Source organism: Phalacrocorax carbo, chromosome 7 (assembly GCF_963921805.1).
Source record: "Phalacrocorax carbo chromosome 7, bPhaCar2.1, whole genome shotgun sequence".
Lineage (NCBI taxonomy): Eukaryota > Metazoa > Chordata > Aves > Suliformes > Phalacrocoracidae > Phalacrocorax > Phalacrocorax carbo.
This window is the reverse complement of record NC_087519.1, coordinates 10,010,721-10,025,767: the sequence shown is the minus strand read 5'-3', so window position 1 is coordinate 10,025,767 and position 15,047 is coordinate 10,010,721. Positions and strand designations below refer to the sequence as shown.

Sequence of the window (15,047 nt, the reverse complement as noted above, 5' to 3'; positions counted from 1 at the left end):
AAAGTTCGCATTATTTGTGGCTCATTCTTCCCACAAGTTTTTTTTTTTTCCCCTCTCCTCTCTATAACAGTCACTGCCAAGGAGAAGGAATGAACAATTAAAATAAGATTTAGAGTTACAAAAACAATGGGGCTACTGGCATGTAGAAAATTACTCTTATGCACTGGAGTTTACAGAATCAGGGTGCTAGGAAATAACTGCAATCTGAAATGTTATTTTAAAAGCTGGGGAACAACTGTAAACAGGACATCAGGCCTGGTTTTCTTTGCACAAATAAGTCTTCCTCACATGACCACTATATGCATCTTGGAGGAAGAGAAAGCAAAGTTCCAAGTGTCTCTCTGCCAGGCTTTATTTCCTTCCCCCCAGTTAAGAAGGAGAAAGGAGCTACAGCTTTGAAGTCTAATTTTGCAGGTATGAAGTATATAAACCCCTTACTCACGAGCCATACATTCGGCTTCCTCACATGACTGGAAGAATTCTACCACATAACCAAAGCACAGGGATCTGTTTTCATGTGTCAAATATTTTGCTTTGTGTGTTTCATTCCATAACAAATCTTGCATCATGTGTTTTCAACACATATATTGGATATAGGCTACAGACGCAATTATGTACTTTCCCCCCCCAGCCACACAGAGAAACTTATTGCGATAGCAACAGGCATTTCATCCCATTAGCACTACAAACACAGAAGTACCCACAAGCCCAAGTCAGAAGCACTGGGCAGGCAGATCTCTTTAAAGAAGCCCAAGCAATGAAGGAGAAGTTGGAAAATTGCAAAATAAAAACCCTCTAACAATTAGTCATTTATCTAGCATCAACTGGCTGACATCTGGTTAATTCATACCAGGCTTAGGTTAATTCCTACACAGCTGGCAAGTTTGCAACTGAATTCCTGTTTGTCTTTAAAATTCTTTTAATATTATTGGTTTGCTGAAAAAATACACAGAGTTGGGCTTTCATTACACTTGCGAAAGCTTTGTTCCCAAAGTATTGATTCAAATAATTTGACTAGAAGAGACAATAGCTTACGTTCCAAGGGTGAAGTTGTCATGAAGTTCTCTGGGGAAAGCATCCTACACCCTACACTGATAAAAATAACTGTAACACACAAATGAGGTGCTGTTTAGTCATTAATCATAAAGGAAGACAGGTTTCAGTTTTATTCCAGTTCCAAAAGCAAGCATTCTGGAAATGTGTAATGGGAATGTGTCATTACAGCATCAGTTTTTAAGCAAGGTCAAATCAGTGCAACAAAATGTCTGGAGTCTAATCTAATGGGACTGGAACCATCACAGGAATACAAGGTAGATGCGTACCTCATCCTGCAAATGAAAGAGCGCCTTGATCCCATGCACATTCTCATTGAGGACTGCTGACCCTCTTTCTTTACTGTTCCAGTCTTCAAGTCAAGGATTCGTCCTAGAAAAGCCAGGGAGAGCAACTAATATTCAGTACATAAATTTAATTCCATTTACTACAAAGTAAGGTAACAGTAAGTTCATAAGCTAAATGCCATTAGCCCATTTAGGGACAAAAAACCCAAAGAAACATCTTGATCCCAGCCTCACATTGGTTATGTGCTGGCTTAACTAATGATTTCAGCGAAGCTGACTCTGAGTCACAAGAGTGATGACTCTTCTCATTTGGCCCAAGACCAACTTCCAAGGCAGGGTCAAATGTCTGGAGGTAGAGAAGACAATGACAGCAAGCATAGCTTTTTGACTTGATCTCCTTGCTCCACTCTTTACCAGAACTACTGATAGAGCAACACGCATCATTTCCCTGACAGCTGCTGCTCCTCCTTCCCTCTGCTCTTGTGTCTATCCAGAACGCTCTCACATAATCAGGGCTGCTGTGACGGTGAGGAATACGTACGACTAAGGTGTTCTCCTTGGAGATGAGATTCAGGATATGTTACAGCAACATTTGTGGTGGGGCCCTATCAGATTTGATAAAAAACTGACATGTCAGCATGTATTTGAAGTTATTTTTCAGCCACATCAGTGATATGCTCTGACTTGCCACATGGCAACATGAGGCTATGCAAGGTCCACTGCTGGACACTGCTGATCAGCATAAGCTGACTACAAACCTCAGAACCTCACCCACAGACACAGCACTGAGGAGGGATGACAGCAACCAAGTCATCTCAAGAGAGGACAGGGTGGAGGGAGTGCAAGGCTGATGCTCCTACAGTAAGGTGGGAGAGGTCTTTATTAAAAAACAAAGCTAGCAAGGTAGTAATGTTCTCCTGACACAAAACAGAAGGCAGCGATTACTACAGATAGGTTCAGATCAGTGATGGCAGAGTACAGGATATCACCTAGAAACCTATTGTTTATCACCAAAGAACCAACAGAACAGACTCTCACATCTACAGCTCAATTGCTAACAAGTGACTATAAAATCTCACACTTCAGTAACACAGACTAAAAATGAATCACTGGCCCAGATCTACAATGCTTCTGGGCTGGACACAGCCACAAAAGTGGCAGTGGATAAGAAAAATGCAGTGGAACACCTGCTGGACAATTAAATGTCAGCCTAAGTCTTTACTGTGATATAAATAGCCAAGTTTACAGAAATATAAGATACCACGCTCTGTACTAAATTGAAGAAATCACGCAGAACTCATTCAAGGTCTCCCTCACCAGATTTACTTGAGTCTTTGTCCAAAAATTAAATTGAGAAATAATCCTACTGCCAAACATTAATTTCAGAATTACTTTAACTGAAAATATTTCTCTCCATCCATGAACAGGAATATATCACTACAAAACAGTTTAAAGATCAATATTTTAGATAAGGGACTAGGCAGTAGAATTTTATTCTTAAGATACACTAAAGATTACTACTTCTGGAGAAAAGTCATCCTTGTCAGCAGAAGGTTAGGCTGTGTCATTTGGTGTATCTCCAAGGTTTATCTCAGATGGTTAAGAAGCTAGCAAGCCTGGGAGCAATTCCTGAAGATGCTTCAATTCAGAGCACTGGGCTATATATTAATATAAATGTATGTTTCAGATGTGAGCTAGGAAGAATCATACCACCATATTTCCCAGCTCAGTTACGCTGACCCTATGAAATAGGACGGATCTAAGATTCAGACACACTTCCCTTCCCTGCTTCAGAGAGTCTGTCTCTCTGTTTCATTTTCTACATCCAAAGCCACAGCCTATGTCCTCATCCCCTCAACTAAACACACAATTTAGAGAAATAAGATATCTTTAGGCAGGAGGCAAACTGACTCACAAATGAAGGCAATACATGATGAAGCAAATAAAGACAGAATATATGTGCAGGACCCAATGGCTGTCCATATCGGCATACAAGCCAAATCAAACCATCAAAAGCACTTTTCTTTTTGGACACAGTAACTTTGTCACACACACAAACAAAAGAAGAGTTTCTGTATGCCTTTTTTTCCCCGTTCCAATATAAATTCTTGAAGTGACACTAATAATCAAAAGCAGTGACAGTAAACGTAACTCAAACATCTAATAGAAATGTGAAGTATACTTTTTTTTTAGATGTTCTTGGATGATAAAAACTGAGACAATTATGTGGCTGCTAAGCCAAAAATTGCTGGCAGATGTTCCTTTGGCACATCTGGAACCCCCGACAAGAAAAGTAATAGTTTTTAAATTTAGCTTTTTGCTTGGCATTGTCATACAAATATGTACCAGATAACAAACAGTAGTCTAAATTTTGCCCTGACTTACAAAATCATTGCAGGGGGTATGTGGGAATATGAGTCAGAAATGCTTGGTGCACAGATATTATGACAAAGCACTCTCGGCAGCTTGTTTCAACAGTCCGTCGTGCATGTGCTAACCTTGTAGAGCTCTAAAAATATAGTACAGATGTTGATAACGAACAAGCAGTTTGTTTCTCATGTATTATTAGAAGTTTATGCTCAAATTATATTAAAAAGAAGAAGAATTACAGTTGACAGACTAAGAGCAAAGCTTTCACTTTAGCTCAGACAAGCTGGTCAATGCACCCCCTCGGAGAAGAGGAATCTCCTAAGACATGGTATACCTGGGCTTGTATCACTGTTGGAGCTTTTATGTTAATAGTATCGGTGTCACCAGGTGTGTAGAGTCTATCTGGGAGAGTAAACTGGGAAACAACCCACTGTGAGATTGGTATGTGATCAATATGGCCATGCAGCACAGGTAAATGCTAGCTTTGGAAAAAAGGAACAGCATAATACTTCCAAGTCCTTGCAGCCTGTGTCTGCCCACAGTATCACATACACACCGCAAAGAGCTTTCTCTGTTTGGAGAGCTCTCCTGTTTAATTATGGCAATCCAGATACAGTCTTACCCCCCCTTTTTTTTTTTTTGTGTGCTAACTACTCAGTAAACCATCTCCATATCTAGACCTAGACTTACAGCATTTAGCTTTTACCAGATAATTCTAAAGAAGTGCAAAGATATAGAAAATGGTGAAGTCAGGATAAACTGGGATTGTACCACAATATTTGTCATGACTTCCTATTGCTATGACAATCCGCAACTGTGACAACACAATGTCACCTGGTCTCAAGACAAAAGTCACAGCCGTTTCTCCCCAGGCTCCTCGCCACTCCACACCCAACTCCGAGACGGGAATGGTCCCACACCACTCTGCTTCTGCCAGCACAGAATTGCAAAATCATCTTCTACCTGCTTTAATGCAGCTGCTCAGGTGATGGACCTTGGCAGGTCCCACATTGCAGTCAAGCAAACTGGCATAAATCACAACTCTGTCACACAGACAGCTCAGTTCAAGGAGGTGGCATGCTCTGTCACAACCATAAAACATTTATACCTCTGTGTGTTCCTGCATCTTTTACACTGGTGCTGCTACTTTGGTGCTAAATGCTCTTCCAGGTTTCTCCACAGGAAAAATGCACAAAGAACATTTGATGTAAAAGTTGGCAATTAATATATTCCTTTTAGTAAGAAATATTCTAGGATGCTCTGACAACTTCTGCTGAGTAGTGCACATCTGCATTTTTTTCTAATTTCGTCTTCTAGTTTCTTCAGAAGAACAGTTTTAACAACCCAGAGCCACCACCAGCTGGATCCATTATGAGCTTCCCCATAAATCGGTAATTGCATGTAGTTCATTTTCATGTTTAAACTTTTCCCCTTTCCAGCTCCAGACACAGCCCTCAGCTACAGTAAGTGCAGGATGCATGCCTCAATCGCAGCACTACTGTGACTGACTCTGCTGTCTTATTTACAGCAGCTGCACAGCTCAGAGGAAACCAGAGTTTACTCTGCTGCAAAAGAGAAAACAAATGAGTGAGTACAGAACTTATTAAAACCAGCACATAAATGTCTCTGGTTGGTCTGGGTATAATTGATAATTTGTTGAAATCTACCCACTACAGACTCCATTCAGAAGGCAGTATTGCTTAAACTCGTAATGAACCAGTTGTTCTCTGAGCAGGAATCCACCATGCAACCCAGGAACCTGATGTCAGCTGTCGTTACAGGAAAGGGCTATCAGAGGGGACCACGCACGTGAGGACTATGTTGAAGAGATTAATTTTTTGGGTAAAATTAGAGAAGCCATATAAAGCTTTTCCCACTAAAGAGAGTAGTTAGTAACTAATTAATTACTTAGATTCAAGTACTGAGTATACATGCCAGAAACATTCCCATCATGTTATGCTGCAGCGTGTTTTCAAAGATGCTCTAAAAACGTTCTCATAATGATCAAGGGGACAAATGTTCATATTGGCACCAATACGCCCCTTGCGTGTGCAATTAGTGCAGAGATTATGCATGAACCTTCCCCTTTTGGATCTCCAGCTGCTACTGTGAATGTTTGAGTACCTTTTCTGTGCTTGCAATGTTTGAGATGAACCTAAGCCAAGGATTGGCCTGGGCCTACTGAAGTTCACGGGGATTCAGATCTGGGAGTTTGGCTCAAATCCATCTTTGCACAATAGCACCATCCTGATAGAAAAGGTTGTCTTCCATGTTTAAGCACTGCATGCTAAGGTTTATAGCCTGGTGATCATACACAGTCTGTCCTTTGTTACTTTTTTCAGGTTTTGGTTTTTTTTAATTTTTTTTTTTGTGGATCCAAAACTCCTTAAGCTTCAACACCTAATGCTACCACAAATGCTTTCTCTGCTGGACTTCCAGTCCCTAAGAATCCTACGTATAGATGTGGTGCTTAGGGACATGTTTTAGTGGTGGACTTGGCAGTGCTAGGTTAATGGTTGGACTTTATGATCTTAAAGGTCTTTTCCAACCTAAATGATTGTATGATTCCACAGCCTGTAATTAGAAGGAAGGGTTGTTACATGAGGACATTCCTCTGCAAAAATATCAGTGCAAGCTGAAATGGCTGTCTCTGAAAATAATCATACAGTATTCACATCCAGTTTGCAGCATGGAAATACCCCTCTTTTGCAACAAAAGACTACTACTACCTGTTTACAAAAATCAGAAGAAATTTGGTTTGGCATCACATGCACAAAAATACTGTTGGCAAAGTACATAATACAATTTTCCATTTCCCTCTACCTCATCAGTAGCTAGACTGCTGTCTTGCACAGAATCTTGGACCTGATAAGGAAACAGTCTGAATTAATATATGGAGTCTCACCTTGCCCTCAAAGCAACCCAGCCAGCTTCGCGCTGTAGATGATGGTGTCCTGTCTTACAAAGAACAAGTTAGGTAATTCATAATTATTTTCAGCCACCAGATTGTCTACATGTTTCTTTCCAGGCAAAATAAAATAAAGGATCAACTAAGTTTGGTTTGGACAAGATAACAAAAGATGACTTTGTGTTCATCAAAAATACTCCACAGGCTACTCATGGAAGACAAACAGAACACAGGAATACTGCACCCAAAAATCCCTATGAAAACTAAAAACATCTTTATCTTATTATTAAAATGAAAAAAGCAAGACAGGGATGCAGGAAAACAAAAGGAAATAATTAAAAATAAAGGCAAAGTGATAGTCAAGGTACTGATGCTTCTGGACACACCCCTCAAAATGAAGGGTCAGAGAACAAAGGACTTCTGTGGTGACGGTCTCTACTAGTACATGAAGTCTTTAGAAATCATCAGCAGAGATCAGCTTAAAGATGTGGGTTCTCAACTAAAACTACTAGCTGCCAGCCCATCACACAGAAGTGCAACACTGCAAACAAAGTATTTATCATTTATAGGGAGGCAGCACCAAAAAGTCTTTGTCGCTCAGGAGTGTAGCATCAACAAGCCAACTCTGTTACTGCACCTTGGGATACGAAAGATGTGTATGAAGACAGCATTGGTGCTTGGACACTGACTCCGCAACAGTTTGTACAGATGTAACATACAGGTGATTGCTTGGGAAAAACAACCAAGTTCCAGAAAACGAAGTGAAACTCTTCTTTTTTTTAATTTTTCATTTATCACTTTACACATATGCACCAACTATAGCCGAACATTCAGGTTTATACCAACTGAGGTATTCAGCTGGCAGAGTTCCTCTTGAAAGCAATGGATGCATTATGAATACATAAAATGTCTTCATGAAGAAGATTAAACAGCCTAAATTTGATCAATCTATATTAAATTACTCTTGATAAGCTCATGCCAGAGCAAAGCAATTATTCTGCATTAATTCAACAGTTAAAAGAAAATAAGAACCTTTAAAAATGTATACCCTTACAAATGTAAGGGATAGTTTTATCTCACGTTTAATGCAGCTCAGCAAGTGCTTTAAGCTCTATTAAGTTTAATAAATATACATCTGCTCTGTGGATCTCAATATAAAAAAAATTACAGTCTATCTAAGAACATATTAATAATCAAAACTGAAATGCAAACACAGTACTTGAAGACTCTCCTTTCAGGAGCTCATATTTACATAAACCAGAAGCAGCTCACAATATACAAATAAAACAATATACACATTAAAAAATAATCATGGTCACACGGCTCTTCTCTCAGCATTCTGGGTTTTATTATTTACATAAAGGTAATGTTCATAAAAGCACAGGCATATCTACATCGTACAAACATATATTAGAGTACACAATCCCTGTCCTGGAAGCCCACGTTCCTGCTCTACAAAAGACACGATCTGTAGGGTTGGTGAGACTGAGAGCAACTGCCGTAGCACAGAAATATGCTGCTGGTCATCCAAGTATCATCTAAAAACAGAGCATCCCTTCAGCATCACAACAAAGACAGGAATTCTGTGAATGCACCAAACAATACAATCCTAATAAAACTGTACTCACAAAAAATGTGTCTCTGGCGCCTCATTGAGAGGAACGCAAACACGTGAGCAATAAGAATAGCCTGGACTCTCAAAACATAGGTGGATTTAAGACCATCCCACCTTCAAATTACAGACTAAGGGTAGAAACACATGACAGGCACCGGTTACAGTGTGCACCCAAAACCAGCACTGGTTTTACAGCATGCCTCTCACTCACATCAGAGGTTACAGTGCAGCTCTCACAGGCAATGCCTGTTAACCTGTTGTTTATTCTAACACCACTACTTCATATTCGTTAAGTAGTTAATGGTCTTAAATCTATGACAAAAAAAGACACCAATTCCTGGTAATATTTAAAACACATTGAGAGGCCACGAAGAATGCAGAGCTCTAGAAAGTAAAAGCTTGACGAGGTTGTTTCTACAGAACATATTTGCTAACTCGTGATGCCTAACTCATTCACCAAAACTCCCTACTCATTCACAAACAACCCAGAGTGCAGGCACTGGCACTCCTAACACGCTCGCCTTCCCCTGCATCAGACACAGCACCGCCATGTGGGACTGCAGCCGGGGCTCGCAGTGATGCAGAGCAGATGGACTCGTAACAGGCAGCAGGCTTTTCTCTTTCATATTTTGGATTAATGCAAAGTAAGTATCCTAGCTCCGTTGTTAGCAGCATGCATGGAGTTTTAATTCACTTGTGGAAAGGGTCTGTTCTCCAAACTGTCTCTGCTGTGGGTGCAGGAGCCCCTGGGTTCTGCCTGGAAGGTGCCTGGTAGCACAGGTCATTCCTCACTGGTATCACAGCCTTTATGGACCATAATCACAACTTCAATTCCTGGCTTACGGGAAGCTCAGGACATGGTGGGGGTGGGGGACGGACAACAACATATTCCTGATCATGTGGAGATGGTTGATATGATCTAAATCTTTCCCGATATTAAAATAATGATCCTACCAAATCTTTCAAGGAGCAGGTCAGTAGGACTTTGAGGGAGGAGGCACTGCGGGTGGAAGCTAGGTCTACCCACACACACTTCCCACCCTTGCTTCCCAGCCGGTCTGACTGTACAGCGAGGATGGGACCTCCCCACAGGAGACTGCACCCTACCAGCAGGCTGTACAGCAAGCCAACGTTCATACTTCCATCCTCTGCCATATAGGATTTTGTGCCCTGGCCCAACTTCTCCAGAAGAACGAAGCCCCAGGGGCACTGATATACCACTATCCCTCCAGAATACAGCACAACTGTAAAATCAGTCAGCCTCACACAGCCTGGAACAAAGTCAGGGACCACACAGGACTTCCCAGCTGTCATTATTCTGCACACATACCGACCAAGAATGGGATGTGGGATGGCAGGGATAACATGCAGTCACTCTTGCTCCAAAGCTGGCAGTGCCTTCCACCCAAATGTTGTGAGACTGTTTTAGCTCTCAGGCTGGGGTTTCGCTGCTCTCATGTGCTTGTCTTATCGTGCAGCAGGGAGCAGCACCGTATCCCTACCCCCTGCACATACCACTACATTACAAAGCATCGCTAATACACTCATAAACAAATATATCAGTATACAAAATAAATAAGTGTACATGCTGCAAGTGTGGTGTTCTTGTTGACAGACATTAAAGCAACTTTCAGGAGATCCACACCTTTACTCCTGTTTTGAAGATGAAGACCCTGAAGCCTGAAGAAATTATTTCTCTGTGGTCAGCCAGCAGCAGAGGTGCAGCTAGGAACAGTGTCCAAGCTCATATAAGCAATATCAGTTCTCAACACACTGTAGCTGTAGATAAAAATTCTCAACAATATAGTCCACAGTGATTCTCAGAAATCCCATAAAAATCTCACGACGACTATATGCTCATCAAGGCATCATCAGCTTAAATGAGAAATAAACAGGATTATGCTTCCAAAAGAAGACTAGAGGCTGGGAAACTGATTTATCTTTCTTTATATCTAGTGATAACCTCTTGATGTATCAGTATAGAACCTGAAACAGAGTAGCCAGAATAACGAAAAGGAATTTCACTTGAATCCAATACTCCATTTTTACAATGCCACTTAGAACCAGGACATGCTCTCTATTGCTCGTTTTTCCCTCCACACTCATGAAAAAAATTCCTGAACTACCTATCCTGTAACGATGGCTAATGTTCCACTTATAAATATAAACCATCAAAGCTCTCTCTCCTCACTAGCCTAGCCTCTCGGGGGGACCGTTTGAATCTCTCTAAATATGTTAAGGTTTACATCATCTAATTGCAAAAGGCGTTGTATAAGCATTAGAGTCAAGTTATGACCTTCTTACAATAGAATGAAGAGTCGATCCAATCAGCAAAGTTAAAAAAATAAAGTAGTAATGCAACTGAAATGTAGCTATTTTTAAATATCTGTCTGTCCCCTACTTACCAACTGGAGACACTGACCCACAAAGGGGTAATTGAAAAGCTTTCTCACCCCCTCTTGTTTTTCAGTAAGAAAGCCCTCACGTTACACAGCTGTTTGCTTAATACAACTTGTTCTTATAAAAGCTCATGAGGCCAAAAGGTCTCTGCTGCGCCTGCCTTCATGTTTGACTAATCAGTCTGCATCATGTAATTCTCCACAGTGTTGGACAAATATGCATCATTTTAATTAAATTAAAAAGGAACCTATGTGGGCTTTTGAGCCTCACTATTGAGTTGAATTTAAGGGACTATGTGAAAGGATAGTGTTTCAGGTCACATGCAAGTTTCTCTGCTAATGGACCTGGAAAAACTGGACAAAAAAACCCAAGCAAATAATTCAAAACACATGTTGAAAGTGAAGTTATAACATTAAAAAAAACCCAAAACATTTTAAGGACTAAATGTATTTTGAAGTCTCAACAATGGTTATCTTATGTATGGGAAATATTCACTATGCTAAATAAAATAGCTTGTAGAAGGCCATACAGATGTGTAAGCTCTCCCTAGACATAAATACAATAGCATCTATCTCCATTTACAGTTTCCTATCTATAAAGTGGAACGATGATCCTCTCCTCTCTTTTTTTATTCTTGCATTGTCCATTTAAACTTTAGCAGCAGCAGCAGCTTCATCTTGCTATACGTTTGTGTAAGTCCTGACACAGCTGCATTCCAATCTCTGCAGGTACTTTCAGGCTCAGTCACTAAACAAATATCACCAAGTTCATGGTTCCATGAGCTGGGAAGTTGTGGCATCACTTCTACTACAACTATTAGATTTATTTGAAGGAAAGCCTGAGCTGGAGAAAATTATACTATGGCCTGCCAATGATCCAACATAGAAAGAGCTCCTCGAAGGACAGAGCAGACTTTCTACACCTAGAAAAGGGATGGTAAACCCCAGAAACAGTTACTCCAAAGTACCATCAGCAGAGTCTCCCATGGCAGCACAGCTATCCAAAATAACTCTGTAAAATGTAATTCACAGCTGCATAATAAATCAATATATAAAGGATGTAAGTAGCTTTTAAATTAACCTATTTGCTTCATTTGAATGCTTACCAGGAAGCTTTACTAAAAAACATTTCTGCCAAAAAAGCTTCAGCTCCTGGCATTCTGCATAACTTTTACTTCATTATCAAACGCAAATAACTGGGAGAAATTCTTTTTTAGTAAATACTAGTATCACCTGGTTCTGAAATTTGGCTGTGGTCTGTTCCACATGAGCCAGTGACACACCACGGAACAGTCCATTAGAGGAAATAATTAATGACTGCAAGATGACTTTGTGAGATACTTTGCTGGGGACAGAGTTAAATTTAAACACAAGAGAGGGGGGTGGAGGGGGCGAGGGGGGAACAAAATGCCCAAGGATGCTCTCTGCTTGTTTTTATAAGCTACTCCTTTAGTTGAATTGAAAGAAGGTGTGTGTGGCAAAACATCATTAGAGGTTTTGATTCTCCTTTTGAAGACTCAAAACACTTATAAATTACATGCAAAAGTCTCCATACCATGAAAATAGAAAGAAACATGTTTGATGATGTAAGTTCAGATCTAAGGCACTAAAATACAATAGAACAAACCACAGAAAACTGACAGCGGGCCATGTTTACCACTCTGGTTACACGCTGTTGTATGGGAGGCATTTCCCTCCATGCAGCTCTGTGCAGGATACCACTGAGGAGCACGTGGGTACTGTGGTCCCAGCAAGCTGGTGGGAGGCCAGGGAAAGGACAAAGACCGTGGAAGTCCTGCCTCTGAAGTCCCAGTATTATGATATAGGAGACCTTCAGCTAAGGAGAGAGAGATGACAGCAGCATGGGATAAGTCAGTTATTCCCTTTTTGAAGCAAGTGGACACTCGATGTGGACTACTGTCACTCCTCCCTCTGCCTCCCTAGTCTGTCGCTACAACTCATCGCGTAACAATAAAATATTTTAGTGCATTGTATTAACTTCATTGAGACAACACAACATTCAAGTTAGGCTAGAGGAAAAGCTAGTTCTCCACAGAGCAGATGTTAAGGCTAATACTGCACCCTCCCAGCACCTGCAGAGTTCCCACTGAATCAGTGAAGCACCTGAGATTTACAGAGGGTTGCAAGCAGGACCAGTGCCAAAAGGTTCTGAGGCATGCTCGGACTGCTTTACTGGCAATGAGTTAACCAAGGAAGTTGGTTAGGTATTTATGAAACACTAGTATCTTTTCAAAGGGGCGGGGGGGGGGGGGGGATATCAGTAGCTCCATATATTTCATCATGTGTAACAAAACAGAGCAGGTTGAATAAATATTGAACACTAAAAAACCCAACACCTTTGAAACCCAGCAACTGAAATTGATCCAGTCAAACATCTGTGATAACAGACCTAAGTAGGTGGCAGCTTCCAAGTGAGAAACCCAGGAAGACTGAAGAGAAATAACAACCACAAAACCCACTGACACATGCATGCCTAAACACCTGAAAATCCACCCTAAAAGCATTCCTTAATGCTAATCACGTGTAATAAGTCTGTCTCAGAGTACTAGGCTAAAGCTCCTTCCTTATTTTGGTAGAAGCACGTACTGACCTCTGTATATCAGCATTATAATTACTAAAGTAATTTAAAAAATCCAGCTTAATATCACTAGTTTTCCAGTACTATCCACCCAAATGGAGTGTGTCAGCAGCAGGGAGATCACTGGGTCACTGCATCCGTGTAGGAGTTGTTTTATGAACTGTTTTATACAGAGCTGGCTTCTCCCAGTATTTGGGATTTTATCCCCCCCAGAAACAGCCCTGGAGACCAAAGTGAAACAGAATTCTCTTGGGATAAGTTAGAGACATTACATGTACCATACCTTTAAAATACGACCATTTGAAAGTACCTGTTTTTTGAGAGCAGACTGGGTTTTTCTTATTTCTGTGGTATTGCCTAGTGAGTCAAAGGGCAGGAATGGCCCTCTAAGGCCATAGAGTCCTCTTTTTCACATAAACAACACAAAAAGCCAAATACCACCCTCTGTGCTATCCTTATAAGATCATGAGACCACAATCACTGGTCACACGACCACAACTGAATGAAGGATTTGTTTCATTCTCTTCAGCTGAAAAACAGGCAATGTACTTGCAAAGGAAACATTAAGTCCCATACGTGTAATTGAATGCACAGAATATTTAAAACTTTTCTTGTCTGCCTTCTGGAAGCCAGCACATTCACAGATGTGAACGGCCCTCACTCACCCACTAAGCTTTTTTGTTCTGTCACAGACGTGGCAAACTGTGCTTGATCAAACTAAACGACGACAGAAGAGAAGCTGAAGACATGGAGGCTTTAAGCTTCCCTTCTAAGCACACACTAGCGGGACAGACAAGAGATAGATGCCATACAGGCACAGCTTCCTTGTTTCCTGCTCCTAAACATCTACTGCACTAATTCATCTACTTGCAAACAGAATGGGGATGGGGGAAGCAGAACATTAATTCCCATCCCACATCTGAAAAACCCACCAGCTGACCATACTGAAGCTGAAAACCCACAAATTCCTGTGCTTGGTCCTGCCCAAGTTCAAAGGCCATCTCTGGCTGGCACTATGACCTTCTGGCTATGAGAACAAACAGTCCACAAAAATGTGGGCAGATTTTTCCTTTGGAACAATGGCACAGGAATGGACTAGTGTGCATGGAAAGTCTTGCATCTGAAACATCCTCTTCACTTTCCACAATGCCGGTGGGACCACATACCTTTGCTGAAAAACAGGTATCACATGGTGGTTTGGTAGTTGTCAGCAACAAGCCAAAGCTCTTCCAAGATTTCACAATTAAAATAGGAAAAGATGCCTTGCCAAAATTGGATTTTTCTACAGTAAAACCAGAGAGAAACTTGAAATACTCTGTTCACATGAATCATTCAATATATATTCTATACATGGCAGTATGTTTCAAGAATTCATGTCCTGAAAAAGAGGGAACAACCCCAGTGTTGAAGCTTCTATTTTCAAAAAATCGTTCTGTTCCCTCCTGTTGCAGGTGCAATAATCCTGGCACAGCTGTTTCCAGCCTCCACCCTTCTAAGGAATAAAGTGGGGGTGTAGCTATCAGTGGGTGGGTGGAAAAATTTCATAAAATATTAAGTCAAGCTTCAGACAGTCCTGCACAGACATAAAAGGTTTCAGGACATCTCCTATCATATATATGGAAACTTTCTCTCCTCCTCATCCTGCCTGTTTTGCTGTATGTTGTTTACTGGGTGCCTCTTTGAATTCACCCTACGTGTAATTATGTTTCATGGACATTCAATGAAAACAGCTGATGATGAACCACTGTTTTATCCTGGGATAAAAAGCACAAGTAGCTATTAACTCTGTCTATAAATAATTATATAACTCATTCCC

General features: G+C 40.8%; 1 protein-coding gene across 9 annotated transcripts in view; it reads right to left on the bottom strand.

Annotated features, from left to right (window-relative positions):
* ARNT2 (aryl hydrocarbon receptor nuclear translocator 2) overlaps positions 1-15,047 on the bottom strand; it is a 193,881-nt gene that overhangs the window by 51,978 nt on the left and 126,856 nt on the right. For all 9 annotated transcript variants that reach the window (XM_064456260.1, XM_064456261.1, XM_064456263.1 and 6 more), the window contains one exon: positions 1,323-1,425. In XM_064456260.1, the coding sequence (XP_064312330.1) occupies positions 1,323-1,425 (103 nt within the window). The remainder of the gene's footprint in view (positions 1-1,322; positions 1,426-15,047) is intronic.